Here is a 21,342-nt window from a genome sequence, read left to right on the forward strand (position 1 = left end):
TTCTTTTAATAATTTTTGTTTTAGGTCATACTTTTTGGTATTGTCTGATCTTGTGGTGATGGCTAACTGTGGTATTTACCTAAATGTCTAACATGTCCATTATTTGCAATAAAGAATAATTTTTTATATTTTTGATAAATTTTTGGGTATCGCTTTCTGACCATGATGTAACCGCTTTTCTTGTGAATTTCTTTTCACACCCCCCTTTTTTTTTGCTGTTTGGTTTTTGGTTACTTGGCAGATAATATACGTCCAGCGATAATGATAAATATGCATGGCCTCATGTTCTCTTGTTATTAGTCTAAATAGGTAAACAGTAGGCGAGTGCTGCTTAACTCTTAGCAGTTCTCATAATACAGAAAGTAGCTACTACTGCTTTTTAAGTACAGACAAGGTGGGGAACACAGAAGAAACTTGATATGATGGCAGGGAAATATTTATACTGTCTTAAAAAAAAAAAGAGCAGGACATCAGTAGCTATGTTCATAGAAGTGATACCAATGTTAGTACAACAAATACACCCTTTTCTAATAAAAAAAAAAATATATATTCCATCAAAATGAAAAGAGCAATCTTTTTTTTTTTTTATAATCCATTGAGACTTTGGCACCACATGTGGAAATTTTTCAAGATTCTTCAAGCTGCAGAAGGTAAAGTTTCCAACAGATAATACAAATAGGTACTGTATTGCATATGTGCTCATCAATGAAACTAAAATAGTTTTTGTTTTCTTTATTTTATGTAGTCATCAACAGGCTTTAAACCTATGATCTTCTGCCCTGCAGCTTCATTCTGTTGTTTCAAGGTGTTTTCTTCAAACTGTATCTGTGCATATACTGTTCCTGAAGTAAGGTCCTTTATAGTCGGTGAAAGATTTATAAGTTCTAATTCTGCATATGACAATCCGTCTTCTCTTAATCTTGCAATATGAGGCTGAGAGAAATGAAAATAAAAAATGACGTTCTATCATTATTTAAGCAACACAGTAGAGTTTTAAAAGCTAATTTTCTACTGTGGCATAAAGTGTTAATCATATGTTTTCTTACTTTCAACTCGCGTACTTACCAAGTGAAGTGGCTGCTGACGAGTTTTCTCCAAGCTTATGAAAGGACCTGCAGACACAAATGCCCCATACTAGAAATTATATTATAATTGCTATACATTTTTTAACAATTACAAATTGTTACAGTAATTATATTCAGCCTATAGATGTTGTAATGCCTGTATTTAGATTGCACTTTTTAAAATGTAGTTTCATATGATTTAACTGTAAACCAGCCTTTCTTACTAGGATCTTTGGAATGCTAGATTTCCTCCACATCTTACTGGGGGTTCATTGAATAGTTGTGTATTGATCATCCAGCTACATACCAATGTAAGGGAGTACATCTCCACTGATGACCAATGTAAAATAATGATCACATGGTACAGCTAGGGCCAATCACAACCATGTGATTACCTGTGGCCAATCACAGCTTTTTCATAATAGCACACACTGACTGAATGGATTTCATGTGATTACCTGTGGCCAATCACAGCTTAACATAATAGCACACACTGAATAAATGGATTTTATTCAGAAAAAATGGCTGCTTATAACAGTGATTACTATTATAAACAATCATAGTGTGTAAAAAAAAAAAAAAATCCTATCATCTCCCCAGAGTAGTACAGAGTTACTGTGGTAACACTGTATTGCTCTGGCCACAGTATGTAAAAGATTTTTTAAGAAATCAAAATGTATAATAAAAATGAAAAAAAATATTCCAAACATTTAAAAAAAATATTATTTTTATTGCATACTGTCACCACTGATCACTGCCACACAGTTATATAACAAAGTTTTACTGCATTGGTCACAGTATGTAAAAACAAAATTGTGAACATTTTTTTTTAAAATGTCTTAATTTTCCCCACAATTGTGACAAAAAATTTAAACTTCTGTCTACTTTCCAAAAAAAGGGGGGGGGGGTGTTGGGGGATATTTGTACTGCCAGGGCATTTTCGGGATCAAGAAATTAGATAGGCAGTCAGTACATCAGGACTTGTCAATGTTCGAATATACCTGTATATCCCAAAGTTTGTAGACTCTATAGCATTCCTGAAGACTAAATAATATACACTGATGTGGGTTATTTTCACCAAAGGAATGTAGTGGTATACATTTTGGTCTAACTTTATGAAGAAAGTGTTTTTTTTGCAACATTTTATAACAGAAAAAATAAAAAAAATATTTTTTTTATCAAAATTTTAGCAAAAAAATAAAATAACCCAGTGGTGATTAAATACCACCCAAAGGAAAAAAAATTCATTTGGGTACAGTATTTCATGACTGAGCATTGCATTCAAAGTGTTACAGCACCCAAAGCTGGAAATTGGACTGGGCAGGAAGGGGTTGAAAGTGTCAGGCACGGAAGTGGTTTATGCATTTTCTACTAGTACACTGTGCATCAGTGTTTTGGCTGCTCCTGCCCTATTCTTTTTTTGCATTTTTGCATTTCTAGTATTAGACTTTGTTACCATTTATTCGGATCCTGACCCTGATCTTGCCCCTGCCCTGCTGCCTCTTTCTGCTACCCCTGTTCCTGATCTCAATCCTGGTTCCCCCCTTCCCATCTGCTCTCTGCATCCTCTGTTTACTTGATTGATCTGTGTTCCCCCCTTTTGTTTATATAATTAGTTTGTTGGGCTTGTTTTTCTGTTAGGTTGCTAGTTAGGCATCTTATCATTTTAGTTTTTGATTATCATGTATTTTTTATGTTTACTGTTTGCTGGTGTGTGGTTGTCTTTGCTTTACCGTAAATAAATCTAATTTTAACTATATCTAATTGTCTGGTCCCAGTTTCCTTGTGTCATCTCTGCCACCAAACTCTGACATCTTTATGCACACTACAAGTCCCATAGTCTTTAGTCCCTAGTCCATCTCGGAAGCAAGTAAAACAGGTTGGCTCTATTCCTACATACTGTACCTGTACAGTGAGGCCAATGGATGGCTATGTTTATTCAGTGGGACAATGAACATAGCCAACCTCTAACAGTAAGTCCGATCACAGCAGCAAAAAGCAAGAGATTTTAAGAAGCCTGAGAGCAATTAATGTACTTTTTTGAGTTAAGAAAACATAATTATATATAATTTTGTAAACCAGAGTTCAGAGTAACTTTAATTAGTATTTTCAGTAACTGCATGATCTTTTTATTATTTGCTTCTTGCTTCCAGTTTAAGCCCCTAGAGCTCTTGCAGTTATAATATATGTTTTGTGAACAGTGGGTATACAAAGATTCTTGTATACAGACTTGTTAGGGAATAGATTCAGCTAGAAACAGCACAGGGCTATCAAAGTTGCAGTTTGAGAAGCTCCAGAGGGTTTGTGGGTGGAAAAATCTGTGTTTTTAGCTTTCTCTGTGCTTTATAATCCCAGATAGGGGCCAGGAGCTTGAAGGTTCCAGAGTATCTTAGGTGGGATGGAATCTTAAATCCTGTGTCTGGGTTTTGCTGGATGCCTGCAGCCTGTGTGAGTCTTTATAATGCAGGCCATAGATGGGTCGAAAATCGGCCGATTTGTCGGCCGAAAATAAAATCGGCCGATTTTCGGATCGTTAGTGGGCGATTTGGTCGGCCGTTTTTCGGGATTTTGGCCGTTTTTTTTGGTAAAGTTGGAAAAAAATCGGCCGATCGGCCGATTTTCGCGGCATTAATGGGCCAATCGGCCGATTTTTTACCGATAAAAAATCTGCGCATGAGCAGTGACCTGCAAGAGGAAGACAAAAAGAAGAAAAAGAAGAAGAGGAAGAGGATGAAGAAGAGGATGAATAAGAGGATGATGAAGAAGAGGATGAAGAAGAGGAAGAAGAAGATGAGGATGAAGAAGAGGATGAGGAAGAAGAAGAAGAGGATGAGGATGAAGAAGATGAGGATGAAGAAGAAGAGGATGAGGATGATGAAGAAGAAGAGGATGAGGATGATGAAGAGGATGAGGATGAAGAAGAAGAAGAGGATGAGGAAGAAGAAGAAGATGAGGATGAGGATGAAGAAGAGGATGAGGAAGAAGAAGAGGATGAGGATGAGGAAGAAGAAGAAGATGAAGAAGAAGAAGAAGAAGAAGAGGATGAAGAAGAAGAAGATGAAGAAGAAGAGGATGAGGATGAAGAAGAAGAAGAAGAAGATGAAGAAGAAGAAGAAGAAGAAAAAGAAGAAGAAGAGGATGAGGATGAAGAAGAAGAAGAGGATGAAGAAGAAGAAGAAGAAAAAGAAGAAGAGGATGAGGATGAAGAAGAAGAAGAAGAGGATGAGGATGAAGAAGAAGAAGAAGAAGAAGAAGAAGAGGATGAGGAAGAAGAAGAGGATGAGGATGAAGAAGAGGATGAGGATGAAGAAGAAGAAGAGGATGAGGATGAAGAAGAAGAAGAAGAAGAAGAAGAGGATGAGGATGAAGAAGAAGAAGAAGAAGTAGGATGAAAATAAGAAGAATTCCAGTCCAGCAAAAAGTGTCTCTGCAGAGAGCTCCGCTATTTCTGACAGTTCTCTGACAGTTCCTTCACATTCACAGCGGTTGAAACATTGTATCTATTTGTTTCCGAATAAAAACATCTGTATCCTAAATGGAAACAAATAGATACAATGTTTCAACCGCTGTAAATGTGAAGGAACTGTCAGAGAACTGTCAGAAATAGCGGAGCTCTCTGCAGGGACACTTTTTGCCGGCTGTAGACGGGATGAAAATCGGCCGATTTTTTTTACCATTGGTGGTAACGTCGGCCACTTGAACGACCGATTGTTCGTTTTTTTTAAAGAAAAATCGGACGATTTTCGACCCATCTATGGCCTGCATAAGTCAAACCCGAGGATAGTTCAGAGCTCCTATTTTGGAGACAGGGGTCAGGTGTGTTCTAACAATCAAGAGATTTCAGCACAGGAGTCAGATGGGTGCCTATCAAGAGGTCAGAATGTGGACTTGGGCACCATGGATCTGTGAGTAAGAGAACTAAAGAAGCAGTGAGAGAGATGCAGAGTTTGGGTCTCAATAAAATGCATCTAACATTCCCCTAGATTACAAGTGATGTTCAGATGTGGGCAAAAGATGGTGGAATCTAGGTCTATGATAACACAATGAGTTTGTGTCAGGGACTTATTGGTGCAATGAGGCAAAAGGCATTGGGTGGTGCATATGCTGTACATGCAAAAACAGAGCTCAGCATGTGTGACTGTGACAATGTTTGTGCTGTTGCTTGAGACTGCTACAAATTGGTAATTTAAGAAAAATATTTTTCCCTGTGCTTTGACACCTATTCAAAAACAAAATCAGAAACCACTAATTGATGCTAGCACTGTCATGTGTTTCCACATCCATCTAATTATCTTTCTTAAGTGCAGCTCAATCTCAAATTGTAATACACACAAACACACTGCTGCAGGTCAGTTCACTGTGGATATGCATCTCTCGTTAAGTCCAGTTTCATGTAACAAGGTGCCAGTGCTGTTCGCAGTCACAAAGCACTGTACATTAGAAGTTGAATGACTTCACTGACAGCTGTGGAAACTCCAAATGAATTATCACCGCTCCACATGCAGGGAACAGTGTTCATGCATTTCACTTAGACATGCGCTTAATCATAACATTATTTTATGGTCAATAAAATACGGTATGGTTTTTAAAGATACTGCCCAATTATGGCCTTTTTTTTCCTCAGGGCATTATGGAGCAAAGGTGCTGGAAGGTGTCCTTGGAAGACGTGGAGATCTGCTTGGTGAAAAAAAGTCCTGTTGGTACATCTGGAGATTCCTGTGGAGATTTAAATCCCTAATTAAAGTGCAAGGTGCAGATTGACTTATTTATTACTATAGTTCACTATTTTAAGGTGAGGAGGTGGTGTGGCTGGTGGCGGAGCACACAGTGGTAGAGAGCACAGTAATTTGACACAGGACAGTTTATTTGTGGACACTTTAGTTTTTAAATTTGATGCACGTTATTTATTACACGTGAGAAGAAATATTTGCATATTTGTTTATATTGAGTTCAGCATTTGTTGCACATGGACTTAATTTGCAGATTGTAAGCACATACACTATATTGCCAAAAGTATTGGTACACCCCTCCATATCATTGGATTCAGGTGTTCCAGTCACCTTCACGGCCACAGGAGTATAAAATCAAGCACCTAGGCAAGCAGACTACTTCTACAAACATTTGTGAAAGAATGGGTCACTCTTAGGAGCTCAGTGAATTCAAGAGTGGTACCATGATAGTTTGCCACTAGTGCAAAAAGTCCATCAATGAAATTTCCTTGCTACTAAATATTCCATGTCAACTGTTAGTGGTATTATAACAAAGTGGAAGCAACTGGAACTACAACAACTCAGCCATCAAGTAGTAGGCCACGTAAACTGAAGGAGCAGGGCCAGCGCATGCTGAAGCGCACAGTGCACAGAAGTAGCCAACTGTCTGCAAAGCCAATAGGTCAAGCCCTCCAAGCTTTACGTGGCCTTCAGATTAGCACAACAGTGCATAGAGAGCTTTATGGAATGGGTTTCCATGGCCGAGCAGCTGCATCTAAGCCTTACATTACCAAGTGCAATGGAAAGTGTCGGATGCAGTGGTGTAAAATACGCCACCACTAGACTCTAGAGCAGTGGAGACATGTTTTCTGGAGTGACAAATCACATTTCCCTGTCAGGTCAATCTGATAGACATGTCTGGGTTTGGTGGTTGCCAGGAGAATGGTACTTGTCTGACTGCATTGTGCCAAATGTAAAGTTTGGTGGAGGGGGGATTATGGTGTGGGGTTGATTTTCAGGGGTTGGGCTAGGCCCCTCAGGTCTAGTGAAGGGAATTCTTAAGGCATCAGCATACCAAGACATTTTGGACAATTTTATGTTCCCAACTGTGTGGGAACAGTTTGGGGATGACCCCCTCCTGTTCCAACATGACTGTGCACAAAGCACGGTCCCTAAAGACATGGATGAACGTGTTTGGGGTAGAGGAACTGAATGGCCTCCACAGTCTTGAAATTAACCCAATAGAACACCTTTAGGATGAATTAGAGTGGACTCTGCGAGCCAGGCCTTCTTGTCCAACATCCTGACCTCACAAATGCACTTGTGGAACAATGGTCAAACATTCCCATAGACACACTCCTACACCTTGTGGACAGCCTTCCCAGAAGAGTTGAAGCTGTTATAGCTGCAGTCGGTGGGCCAACTCAATATTGAACTCTACGGAGTAAGACTGGGATGCCATTAAAGTTCATGTGCGTGTAAAGCTAGGCATACCAATACTTTTTGGCAATATAGTGTATATTTAAAATATTATTTATTTGCAGAAATATATATTCATTGTAAGGTTTTCTACAAATTGGTGCAGGTAGCACCTGGCAGCAGTGACCATGCCTGAAGTGAAGCATATTTTCCATGGTGACACAAATCAAATTATGCCACAGCATTAGGCAAGGAGGCCTCACTGCATGGGTTGTAGCAAGCAGAGGCATGTCTCCAAGTGCTCTTTGTCCCTGGAAGCTGCAAAGTGTAAGATGGCTAGGCAGATGTCAGTGCTTGCTCATGGGAAGCCATCTCAGTTTTGGGAGAGTGCCATCTCCAATAGCAATGGGAGAAAGTGTATCGGTTGCAACTTCAGAATACAGTTTAAAGTGTGTGTAAACCCTAACATAAACTTCACTCATTTACTCCCTTTGGTCAATTAAATATACTATTAAAAACATTTTGTAATATTAGTTTGATATGTACAAAAATAATTGTTTATCTTGCCAAATATCCATTGCTGTTCTGTGTATGAGCTGGATCTCTGTTGAGCCTTGCGTTTGCTTCCCCATCTGACAGTGCCTGTGCATAGAGGATGTTGTAGGTTCACTGTTTCCAATCCCTAGATGACAGCAGTGATATTTTCTGCAAAAATATATTTTAACCTCACAAGTCAGCCCAGATGCATTGATGTTCCATTTGGTTATTTTTGTATTATATTATGTAATTCACTAAGTGTTTGGCTGATGTTGTTTTGAATTTGGTTATCCCGAATTTAGTTGCAAATCTCACTGGAGTCTATGATAGGTGAATGCTGTTTGAAACTTCTGGCATTTTTAGGGCAAAGGGACAGTCTATTATTAAAGAAAGGCATGCCATAATGGACACTTCCATCAGGGGACATATATTAATACAAAAAAAAAACGCAATATACGTAGTGGAGAGAGGAACTATTTTATGCAGCTTTGTAGATGACACTAAATTTACACAAATTCTTAATAGTACATGGTTGGGCGGGATGCTATATGCTGTGTTTTGGGACAGTGATTTTTTTTTCTTTTAATATGAACAGCCTCAGTGAAAACATAGTCTGCCACTGCATATTTGGCCATGTATTTATTTATTTTTTTCTTTTACAGTTATGACTCATATATAGTAGCACACTAATCTGGTTCATTGCAGTAAAAAAAATCCGGAGTTAGACGTATCTAACTCCATTTCCAGTAGTCTTCCATGACATCCTTTGAGAGGTGGAGCCCCTCCCACCAAGATAGTAAACATATTGCCCAAACAGAATAAAAGGTAGTTCTTTTATGAAAACCAAAAGAAGACTATGAAAAATACATATTCACAAAAATGAAACCTATTCCTACAAAAAGATGGCAGAACAATGTCCTGTGAATGGTGGAAAACCAAAGAGACCTTAGGCAGGAACCTTGTGTCTGTCTTCAAAATTACACAATCTTCTCGGATTCTGAGGAAATGTGTTTTAATTGACAGAGCTTGTATCTCACTAATCCTGAAAGCTGATTTAACTGCCACCAAACATACTGTCTTCAGTGTTAACCACTTGCCCTCCAGAGGATTTCCCCCTTAATAACCAGGCCTCTTTTTGCTACTCTGAGCTGATAATTGTGCGGTCATGCAATGCTGTACCCAAACAACATTTATGTCCTTTTTTTCACAAAAATAGAGCTTTCTTTCGGTGGTATTTGATCACCTGTGCACTTTTTATTTTTCATGCTATAAACAAAAAAATACCGAAAAAAGTTTTTACTTTCGGCTATAAAAAAAATATATAGTAAACTCAAAATTAGTTATAAATTTAGGCCAATGTATTCTGCTACACATTTTTGGTAAAAAAATCCAAATAAGCGTATATTGATTGCTTTGTGTGAAAGTTATAGCATCTACAAACTATGGTATAGATACTGGAATTTACGCCATTTTTTGCTATACAGCGCTGCACTAGTTTAATTGACAATTGCGCTGTCATGCAATATGGTACATAAATGAAATTTTATGTCCTTTTTTTTTCACACAGAGCTTTATTTTGGTGGTAATTGAGCATCTGTGCGCTTTTTATTTTTGGCGCTATAAACAAACAAAATGTTTGGAGAAAAACAATTTAAAAAAAACCAATATTTTCTCATTTCTATCATAAAAAAACCTAAAATTTCGTCATAAATTTAGGTCAAAATGTATTCTGCTACATGTTTTTGGTTAAAAAAATCCCAATAAGTGTATATTGATTGCTTTGTGTGAAAGTTATAGCATCTAAAACTATGGTATAGATAATGGAATTTACACAGCTTTTACTTTCTGACTGCCTATCACATTTCTTGAGGTGCTAAAATACCAGGATAGTACAAACACCCCCAAATGACCCATTTTCAGAAAGTTGCTATCTGCTGAGAGGCATAATGAGTCCATGGAAGATTTTTATTTTTTCTCCACAAGTTTCTGTAAAATGACAAACACTTTTTTTTTTTTTTTTTACACAAAGTTGTCATTTAAATTTCTCACACAAGCCATGGGTATATGTGGAATTACTCCCCAAAATACATTCTGCTACTTGTACTGAGTATGGGGATGCCACCTGTGAGATTTTTTGGGAGCATAGCCACATACAGGAGCCTGAAATCCAATGACCACTTTGAAAGTCTGAAGGTGCGTAACTTCATTTCACTCCCCCACTACCTATCACAGTTTCAGAGGCCCTGAAATGCCAGGATAGCACCAACCCCCCCCCCCCCCCCCCTTCCCAAATGACCCCTTTTTTGGAAAGTAGACACCCCAAGGAATTTAAAAAGAGGCATGGTAAGTATTTTGTTCTCACAAGGTTTTGAAATATAAAAAAAGAAAAAATGTTTGTTGCCACAAGTTTTTGAAAAATGAAGAAAGAAAACAAAAACATATTTTTTCTTTTCTTTTTTTATATTTCAAAACCTTGTGAGAAAAAATACTCACCATGCCTCTTTTTAAATTCCTTGGGGTGTCTACTTTCCAAAAAGAGGTCATTTGGGGGGGTTTGGTGCTATCCTGTCATTTCAGGGCCTCCAAAACTGTGATAGGTAGTCTGGAAGTGTAATGAGGAAATAAAGCTCTGTAAAGCCTGAAGGTGCTTATTGGATTTTGAGGTCCTGAACTTGGCTAGACTGCCAAAACGTCTCTCACATGTGGTACCCCATACTCGGGAGAATGTATTTTGGGGAGTAATTCCACATACACCCATGGCAATGGCATGTGTGAGCAATAAATCATTTAAGTGACAAAAAAGTCTCATTCTCCAAACACTTGTGGTAAAAAAATTAATTATTCTAATGATTCAACATGCCCCTCAGCAAATAGTTTAGGGTGTCTACTTTCCAAAAAGGGGTCATTTTGGGGGGTGGGAGCATTTTATGCGCATTAGAAGTTTGTCACACATCACTCAATCTTCTAACCACCTAAAGATCAAGCCTTTTCTGACACTTTGTCCACAGGAAAATAATCTGTATTTTTTGCTAGGAAATTAATTTAAACCCCCCAAACATTATATATTTTTTAAAGCAAACACCCTAGTGAATAAAATGGTGGGTGCTGCAATTTTTAATGTCACATAGTACTCGCGCAGCAATTTTTCAAACTCAATTTAAAGAAAAAAAAACAACTTTTTTTTTACTTTTAATGCACAAAAACACAATATATTGGCCAATTATTTGATAAGATCTAAAAGAAGGTAGTATGTCGAGTAAATAGATACCAAAACATGATATACTTTTAAACTGAGCATGCCCCGTGCAATGACGACCACCTGCATACGTTTTTGATATCCATAGGCAATGCTTTAAAAGCTTTTACAAGCTACCATTTTAGAGGAGGTCTAGTGTTAGAATTACTGTCCTTGATCTGATGTTCATGGCAATATCTCACATGCATGGTACAACTGCTATTTACATAACGGCACAGGGTCAACGCTCGCACACACAGGTGTGCGTGTGCAGAGGGGGCGAGGGTGCTATTTGGAAAAAGGATGACACCAAGTCCCAAACTATCTTGCCACTACTCCCCATGTAGTCATGTAGCCTTTCTGAGATGGGTATTTACAAGCCGTTGGGGGAAGCCCCGGCGATTAGGTCGTATGGTGCCACATGCGCCAATTCCAAGATTGTGCAAATGTCTAAAAAGTGGCATGCTTGAATAAAAATTGTCTATGTATAAGTGGTACCCCATATTGAAAAAAGGATGACACCAAGTCCCAAACTATCTTGCCACTGCTCCCCATGTAGTCTGGGCATCCGGGGGGCTCCATGTGACTGTTTTCCCTCGTAAATCCGAAATTTATATGTATAACCTGTTGCCCTCTCACAGGTCTTATACACCTTGACCCCATATCTGGCACGCATGCTGGGGATAAATTATTTGAATGCAAGGCGGCCAGAAAAATTAATTAGGGACTCCTCAATGCAGATTTTTTTTGCTGGGGAGTATAGACATCTGCAAATTTTTGGGTAAGGTGATTTACGAGGGGCTGAATTTTGTGGAGCCTGTCAAATTCAGGGTCACCTCGAGGACGACAGTGTATTGTCGTTAAAATGCATAAAACACATTATGGCCATGGCGGCAGAGAATACGGGCATATGATGAATCGGGTCTGTGGACCAATACAACCGCAATTAATTTTTTTTTTTTTAGTAATGCCCATGTTGAGGGTTAGGTTATAAAAATTTTTACATTCGTAAACCGTAATGAGTTTCCATGTGAATGGTCTGGCAAGGTTTGAATTTGGGTTGGCGGCGATAAATTGTTGTTCATATAAATTGTTTTGATCCACAATCAATGCATACAGATATTCTGTGAAAAACCACTCCAAAAAATCAAGGGGAGTAGTTAAATTTGTTGTTTCCACCTGAATTCTGGGTGGAATGGGGGAAGTATGGGTGCTGCAGAATTCGGGATTTGCAAGCACATCTGGAAGGATACAATGGGCTCTATGGGCCTGTGTGCAAATTCTTGGTGGTTGCGGGACAATACATATGCTCGCCACCGCACCAGCTTGTACTGCACTTATGGGACTCTCCATGTCACCAAGTGATACTGCAGTGCTGGTATGTGAAAGACCAGGATGTACTAGGCCGCTGGTACTCGCCAGTTCACCAAAAAGTAGAGCGGCACTAGTACTGGCACTCTGCTGCATATGAGGGTCATCAAAATTACCGGCAAGTGCTAACAGAGATCAGGCCTGATTCTGCGAACACTGCATTTTTGTGTGCAATGTATCAAGTAACAGACCTACTGACACTGTACTTGCTGGGGGAGAAGGGGGGTGGTAAGCATAGGAGCTAAACGCAGGTTTTGGGGCTGATCCCACTAACGCTGTGGGACGTTATAGTAATGTGAATGCTGGAATAGTGCTGATTTGATCAAAGATATTGATCCGTTCAGACACTTTACTAGCAATGGAGGTTTATGGTGTATGAGCGTGTTCCTGGCAATCAAGGGGTTAAATATGATTACTGGTGTACTGAGGGTCAATCTGACGCTATCTGGGAGGGGCGTGAAAACCATGGGAGCGCACATCACACATATATATATATATATATATGTATGTGTATGTATATGTGTGTGTATGTATGTGTATGTATATATATGTATGTGTATATGTATGTATATATATATGTATATGTGTATATATATGTATATGTGTATATATATGTATATGTGTATGTATATATGTATATGTGTATGTATATATATATACACACACATGTGATTTTGCGCACATGTGCCACCCTTGAGCAGTATTTCTGCTATAGGGTGGTCAGAAAGCAGTTACAGAAGCGGTTTGTGTTACGGCGCTGCGTTACTTTAACTGACAATTGTGCGGTCATGCAATGCTACACCAAAATTAAATTTATGTCCTTTTTTCCCCACAAACTGAGCTTTCTTTCAGTGCTATTTGATTGCCTGTGCATTTTTAAATTTTTTGTGCTATAAAAAAAACCTGACCGTTATGAGAAAAAAACTATATTTTGGACTTTTTGCTATAAAACATGTCCAGTAAAAAATTTTAAAACAAATTTCGTCATACATTTAGACCAAAATGTATTCTGCGACCTGGCTTTGCTAAAAGGACCCTCTGTCAGGAGCCACACTGCTCGGTGCAGGCGCAGTGTGCCCATTCACGCTGGTGTACGGGCACTAGGTCCTGGCTGGCCGCGGCGGAGACGGAACCCACGCATGCGCACTCGGAGCCGCGGGTCCGCGCCTGGCACCAATGACAGCGCAGGGCGCCTACCACGGGTAGGTGTACTCAGCGGCCGCGACCTGGTCTCAGTTTGCTCCAAGTCCATCCCCACCATCAGGGGCCCTGGTGAACAAGGAGATCGGGACTTAGGCTCCGCGCTCTTCGGAATCCTAACCGGTGGGTTGCTAGAGGTACCGCCAAGCGGTTCATTACACCCTCCCATCCCGCCACCCCCCTCACTAAAAGGAGAGGACCTGAGGGGAATAATACCTGCCCACTGACACCCCCGAACCCCTCAACACCTGCTAGATGAAAATATAAGCCAACTACACACACCAGGCGCTCCTGGATATACTAAACCACAATATGAGAAAAGATATACACTGCTATACAGCAGACATGTAATGCATGAGCATAAGGCAATTAAGTTAATAGCTATACAATTAAGGCCAGTGTGGCCATGGCCGCTGGCCAAAGAGGATAACCATGTATACAGTCACTATACAGAGCAATAGCCTCAAAGCCCATTCAACACATGTTGTATGTAACCTCTTGTGTAGCCACAGCCAGTTGGATGGAGGCAATAATGGTGATAATGCAGTAAAAGGCAATCCATGCAAATGTAGGAAAGTGGATGACACTAATGCAGCCTGCCGAGATAGATCGGTTGTCAGCCAAACCAGGTGTAACAATCATGGAGTAAGGATGGCCAGCTAGTAAATAGGAGTCCAATACTGTGAACCACGGTAGCCAGCCAGTGTAATAGGAAATACTGGAGGAGAAGATCAGCGACATGAACATGTATGACCAATCCAGCCTGTGATCTGCACAGCTGATGTGACTAAGGTAGCATCACAAAGTCACTAGTACTCACAGTACGATGGGACCCCAGCATCCTGTAGTGGTTAAGGCTGAAATATCTGGTGGGACCTCCAAGTCCAGCAGGAATTCCTGCCTGCACTCCTTTTAGATGGCTGCCAATCCTCAGATTCAAGCCTTGCAACTGGCCCAAAGATGGATGTGCGTCTGTGAAAGATCCAGGTATGCATCACAGCGTGTGCAGATAGCATGTTGATGTCAGGGGGAGGCACTTGTCATGCTGACTCATTTCATCTCACCCATTTCCATGCCTTTTTCAGAGCTATTGGTTGTACAGGCTTTCAGTCAATACTTATAAATCACCAAAAGGGATCTTAACCTTTTAATGACAGTCTGTCATCCACTTAGAATCAAGCAAATAGGAACATAAAGGGAGCACAAAACAATGATTGGAAAATATTATATATCATGGCAATACCTTAATCAAACGGAAAAGTACATAACATCTAAAATTAAGATATGGGGGGCTCATGCGCGGCCGGCTACTGAATGGACGCAGCTTGATTACCGCTCCGTCCCGCGGCCAGACTCACCTTGGCACACATCGGCCCTGAGACTCCACAGCGACAGGAGGCATTCATGAAGAGTGTACAACCCTCACAGACGATGACACGCAGCCGCAAATCCCCTGGGCTACCAGGGAAACTCACAAACGGTTTCCCGGCCGTGTCAGCGGGAATCCAAGATGGCGCCGGCTCCTCCACAGGCAGAAACAGCCAGGTAGGAGACAGAATCTCCCAGCACCCAGATGTGCGGCTGAGGGCTCCCCTGTATCCCGGAGACACGGGCCAGTCATCTCCTCCCATCTCACCCACCATAAGCAGCCCAGTCAAATCAAAGCCACGCTTAGAGGGGGATTCCTGCTCAGGAAGCTCACTGCTTATCCCTCTATCTCTTCATACCAATGCTGAGCCATCAGTAATAGAAACATTTTCGGCGTCTGATCAACCTATCACAGAAGTCTGTTTGAAAAATATGCTATTGTCTCTACATCAAACGTTTGTCATGGAAATTTTGTATTTACAGGTTGAACTTTAAATGTGTCATATATTAGTGTTATTCATATGTCTCTCGTGTGGCTTAATTAAAGCTCTGAAGGCTGCAATTAGGCCATGCGCATTTACAATGTATGTATTACAGTACTCAGCTCGGTAATGGATGAGATGGCAGATCTGCGCTTATAGACCGGCGTGTATACCACCACGGCATTCGATGCGAATGCCGCCGGCGGTAGGCCGTGGGCCTGTATCCACATATCAGCAGCATAGTACCACATGGACTTCGTATGGCCAGGCGCCGGGCAGTGCGAACTCCGCGTGTAGGCTCATGGATATCTCTACAACCACTACCGACCTGAAACTGTATCTGGATGGATGTGTTTTAATAAAGATCGTATCGGGCCCATTCAGATACAGACTGACACTGTTTAATCTAGGGGATGCTTGTACAACGAATGGACATACCACTAGGAGCTGATAGGATGGGAAGTTGGGGATGGGATGGGGGGAGGGGAGGACTGGTGTAACTGGCTTCCAGTATAGATAAAAGGAAAGGCTACGCTCCAATCGGAATGTACATTCTGTGTATAGACACTCCCTATACATTATTCTGTGGGAGGGGATTGACCTGGGGGGGCGTGTGTGGGCTTTTGAATAAAACCGGAGGCTGGGGTTGAAGCCAGTCTCTATGTGAATTCCAACAGCAACCTGAGAGTGTCACCTGATCATTCCTGGGTAACGGGAGCTCCATTTTTCCCACATCTCAACAGAGCTAAACCAGTTGGAGGCGCAGGAATCGTGGAGCTAAGCTGCAGTCGCGGTAAGCGAAGTTTGCACAGCTTTATGGGGGATTTCTGCGCATCTAACTGCGAGTACTCACGGTAAGGAGGAATTCATTAAAAGCGAATTTCCAAGACAAGTTGCACAGTGATATAACAGCATCACTATCATAGATCTCCACTGTGATTCAGCACCAAGACCACATTGAGACGAGAATGGGTGAAATGGTCACGGCGCATAATGACCTAATTGACGCACACGTGAACCATAACACAGATAGTGAGCAATAAATCTGAAGCTAGCGGACCTGGAGGACCGCTCCAGATGCAACAATATCAAAGTGAGAGGTATCCCTGAGAATATTACTAATGACGCATTACTCCCATATATTCAACAATATATGAAACCCCTCATCCCATCTATCTCTAATCTTGAGCTCGCCATAGACTGAGCACACCGAATCCCTAAACCATCCTTCCTCTCAGCATCAATCCCAAGAGATGTCTTGGCCCGCATTCACTTTTATCACGTAAAGAAAAAAATAATGGCTGGAGCCAGAAATGCCCCACCACTCCCGCCATCACATGCAAATATCAAGTTATACGCTGATCTGTCAAAAGCCACACTCCTCAACCGCAAAAAGCTGGTTACCATTACTAAAGCCCTACTTATTTTCCACCATAATTTGCAAATAAATTCTTTCCAGATCAGCCAATGTGATTGTCTGGATTTGTTTTCTCATTTTGTCTCTCATAGTTGAGGTCTACCTATGATGCCAATTACAGGCCTCTTTCATCTTTGTAAGTGGGAGAACTTGCACCATTGGTGGCTGACTAAATACTTTTTTGCCCCACTGTAGCTAATGCTTTCGCGTCTTATTACACAACACTGTACAATATTAAAGACGACCCAAACACAATCCAACCATCAACAACTTCAATACAAAAATTTTTAACTACTACAAATCTCCCCCACCTGACGACAACAACACACCTCAAGTCAATATCTACCCCAATGTCATCTATAGAAATTGAAAAAAAACATTAAAAAACATTGCCTCATAACAAATCCCCAGGAAATGACAGCTTCGCTAACAAATTTTATAAAACTTTTGCCCAGAATCTTGCCCCACGTCTTACTACGCTTTTTAACCATGTCACTTCTACGGGTACATTCCCTAGTTAAATGCAACAGTCCATAATTACAACCATTCTGAAACCAGGCAAAGATCCCCAACTAGTCCAGAACTACAGACCAATTTCACTACTAAACACAGACATTATACTTTATGCCAAAATAATAGCCCAAAGACTACTCCCTCTACTGCCTACACTAATTCACCCAGACCAAGTAGGATTCATCCCAGGTCGCCAAGCCCCAGACGCAACTAGAAGACTTTTATCTCTCCTCCACAAATTAAACACCACCAAACAGCCCTCCTTATTCCTGTCATTGGACGCAGAAAAAACATTTGACCGTATACATTGGCAATTCATGAAACTGACACTTCAAAAGTTTGGAATTACAGATTGGATGCTTTCTGCAATCCTTGCGCTCTACTCTAACCCATCTGCGAGAGTGTTAACAAATGGCTCACTTTCGCAACCCTTTTGTATTTCCAATGGCACAAGACAAGGCTGCCCTTTGTCCCCTATAATCTTCACTTTACTCATCAAACCCTTAGCCTCCAACCTCAGAACTGACCCGCTATTCACAGGTATCACCCACCTCAACAGAGAACACAAAATCAGCCTCTTCGCAGATATTATATTGATGATAACTGATCCACACAAATCACTCTTCACAATTCGCTCACATCTTCAAACATATGCAGAAGTTTCCTATTATAAACTTAACGAGCCCAAATCCTCTATTTTAAATCTCCATACCCCTACTAACATCCAAAAAAAACTAACTGAACAATTTCCCTTTTCTTGGGAACAACATAGTATTCCCTATCTAGGAATAAAACTTACCTCTACGATAGACAAGTTATACAAGTCAAACTATAAAATACTACTTGAATCCATCCCCAAGGAACTTATTAATCTTCGCACATCAACATTATCGAAACTGGGGAGAATAGCAACCTTAAAAATGTATATACTACCTAAAATTTTATATATTTTCCGCACACTCCCTATTCAGATTCCGAACGCCTTTTTTACCAAAGTACAAACGATACTTGCCAAATTCCTCTGGAACTCGAAGCGACCGAGATATGTTACAAACCTATAAATACGCCCAATATCTAGAGGAGGTGCAAGTCTCCCACACTTTAAGTCATATTATAATGCCACCCATTTAGATCAAATTTATTTCTGGTGGAACCATACTCGGGAAAAAATATGGTCTACTATGGAAACCCTACCACATATCCCCAGCTTAACAAGGGATATACTGTTTACTCCAAGAATATTATCAACCAAAATTATACCCCACCACCCATGCATTCAGGCATCTTTATATGCATGGTATGATCTCTTAAATTACAATTCATCTGAAAACACGTCGGTGCCTACTCCTATTACCATACTTTACCTCATTATTCCCTCCTTAAACCTGCGTCAGTGGGAAAAACGAGGAATAGCTCATATACAAGACCTATATACGAATATCCCTCCTTTTTTTTTTTCTTTATATACATATATATAGTTTTCACACACAGTTATGGTTCTTTACCAAACCAGCTCTCAGGATAACTTAACCGATGTTACGTATGTCCCCAGCCAAATGGTGGGGATTGTATTTTGCATGCGTATTTTCCTAGTCCAGAAACTTGTTGTCTTGAACCGTACTTTGATAACATGTACTGTTTAAAAATCCTCAGTAAATAATATTGAAAATTAAAATTAAGATATGCAGACCAATAAATATGCATATCACAACAGCGCCGTCCGCACCAGGTGAAGCCCATGGCAAAAGATACTAATGCATCTAGAGTAAGGGTTGCTGTGGTGAATGGCAATCGTATGTGAGCTAACTCAGAGACAATAAAAAAGGGGCTATTAAGTCCTTTAGGGATAATAGATTCCAACAAAAAGATCCACATGACTCTTTTCTGAAGGAGTATCTTGTCTCTATCTCCTCTTCTTTATGATAATTCTAATTTAAAAATCACCATGCATTTGAACCCCTGAGTAGATCTGCCATGTTCATCTCTAAAGTATTTGGCCACTGGTGATTTATCATCAGCAGTGGAAATACTAGTAAGGCGTTCACCCATCCGTTTTCTAAATTTCCTACGTGTCTTACCAATATAGATTTTGCCACAAGGGCATATAATCTGATATACAACAAAACTAGAGGAGCAGTGGGGGATGGACGAATAGAGGGATTCGATGTCCACCCCAGCCAGAATACAATCCTCTGGGATAGATAAATCAGAAAGTCTACATATTCTCGAGTCAAGGACAAAGAAGGGAAGTTCCTGAACAAGATGCTCAACTCGCTGATCAACAAATTTACAGTGAAGAAAATAAGTATTTGATCCCCTGCTGATGTTGAATGTTTGCCCAGTCACAAAGACATGATCAGTCTAAAAATTGAATGGTAGGTGTATTGTAACACAGACAGAATAGCAACAAAACGTTCAAAAGAAATGTATGTCTAACAAATTTATGCACTGATTTTCATGTTCATGAGGGAAATAAGTATTTCATCCCCTTCACAAAACAGGTGGCAAATCCCTTGTTGCCAATCAGAGGTCAGACGTTTCCTGTAGTTTGCCACCAGGTTTGCACACATCTCGGGAAGGATTTTGGCCCACTCCTCTTGGCAGATCCTCTCCAAGTCATTAAGGTTTGGTGGCTGAAGTTCAAAATCAGCAGGAGATCAAATACTTATTTCCTTCACTGTATCTATTCGTTCCAAGGGGCTACCTACCCAGAAACAATCGGTCTTTGCAGCGGTTTATTGATGTTCTTGTATACTTTAGGGCAGGGCTTAAAATTTTCGAGTCTAGACCTACTAGCCAGGCACAAACCTCACTCTCCACCAGATGCCCCATCCAACCTTGCCCAGATCCGCTTCCAACCCCACCCCCGGCCCTGCCCCCAACCACACCCCCTTAACTACTTGCCCTCCTGAGGATTTACCCCCCTTCCTGACCAGGCCTCTTTTTGCTACTCGGCACTGCACTAATTCAACTGATAATTGCGTGGTCATGCAATGCTGCACCCAAACTAAATTTACGTCCTTTTCACACAAATAGAGCTTTCTTTCGGTGGTATTTGATCACCTGTGCGCTTTTTATTTTTCACGATATAAACAAAAAAATACCAAAAATTTTGAAAAACTATATTTTTTTACTTTCAGCTATATAAAATATATAGTAAACTCAAAGCTAGTTATAAATTTAGGCCAAAATGTATTCTGCTACATGTTTTTGGTAAAAAAAAACCCCAATAAGTGTATATTGATTGTTTTGTGTGAAAGTTATAGCGTCTAACTTTCACACAAATTTACGCAATTTTTTTGCTATACAGCGCAGCGCTAGTTTAACGGACAATTGTGCGGTCATGCAACATGGTACATACATGAAATTTATGTCCTTTTTCTTTCACACAAATAGAGCTTTCTTTTGGTGGTATTTGATTACCTGTGCGCTTTTTATTTTTGGCGTTATAACCAGAAAAAGTTTTGAAGAGAAACATTTTTTGAAAAAAAAATTTTCTCATTTCGGTCATAAAAAATATCCAAAAAAACAAAAATGTCATAAATTTAGGCCAAAATATATTCTGCTACATGTTTTTGGTTAAAAAAAATCCCAGTAAGTGTATATTTATTGCTTTGTGTGAAAGTTATAGCGTCTACAAACTATGGTATCGATAATGGAATTTACACAGCTTTTACTTTCTGACTGCTCATCACATTTCTTGAGGTGCTAAAATACCAGAATAGTACAAAACACACTCAAATTACCCCTTTTTCGGAAAGTAGACACCCTAAGCTAAATAGATGCTGAGAGGCATATTGAGTCCATGGAAGATTTATTTTTTTTCCCACATGTTTCTGGAAAATGACAAAAAACATTTTTTTTTTTTTTACACAAAGTTGTCATTTAAATGATTTATTTCTTGCACAAGCCATGGTAAATGTGGAATTACACCCCAAAATACATTCTGCCACTTCAACCGAGTATGGAGATACCACGTGTGTGAGACTTTTTGGGAGCCTAGCCACATACAGGAGCCTGAAATCCA

The 21,342-nt window shown here is 40.1% G+C and overlaps 1 protein-coding gene across 4 annotated transcripts in view; it reads right to left on the minus strand.

Annotated features, from left to right (window-relative positions):
* Window positions 1-717: 717 nt before the first annotated feature.
* Window positions 718-21,342, minus strand: part of VSTM4 (V-set and transmembrane domain containing 4) — a 678,267-nt gene continuing 657,642 nt past the window's right edge. For all 4 annotated transcript variants that reach the window (XM_089680004.1, XM_089680005.1, XM_089680003.1 and 1 more), the window contains 2 exons: window positions 1,066-1,112; window positions 718-933 (listed from right to left, as the gene is read on the minus strand). In XM_089680004.1, coding sequence (XP_089536130.1) covers window positions 733-933; window positions 1,066-1,112 — 248 coding nt within the window. In that variant the 3' untranslated portion in view covers window positions 718-732. The remainder of the gene's footprint in view (window positions 934-1,065; window positions 1,113-21,342) is intronic.

This window comes from Staurois parvus, unplaced genomic scaffold (assembly GCF_062004578.1).
Source record: "Staurois parvus isolate SC_StPar_1 unplaced genomic scaffold, SC_StPar_1.0 ptg000234l, whole genome shotgun sequence".
Classification (NCBI taxonomy): Eukaryota; Metazoa; Chordata; class Amphibia; order Anura; family Ranidae; genus Staurois; species Staurois parvus.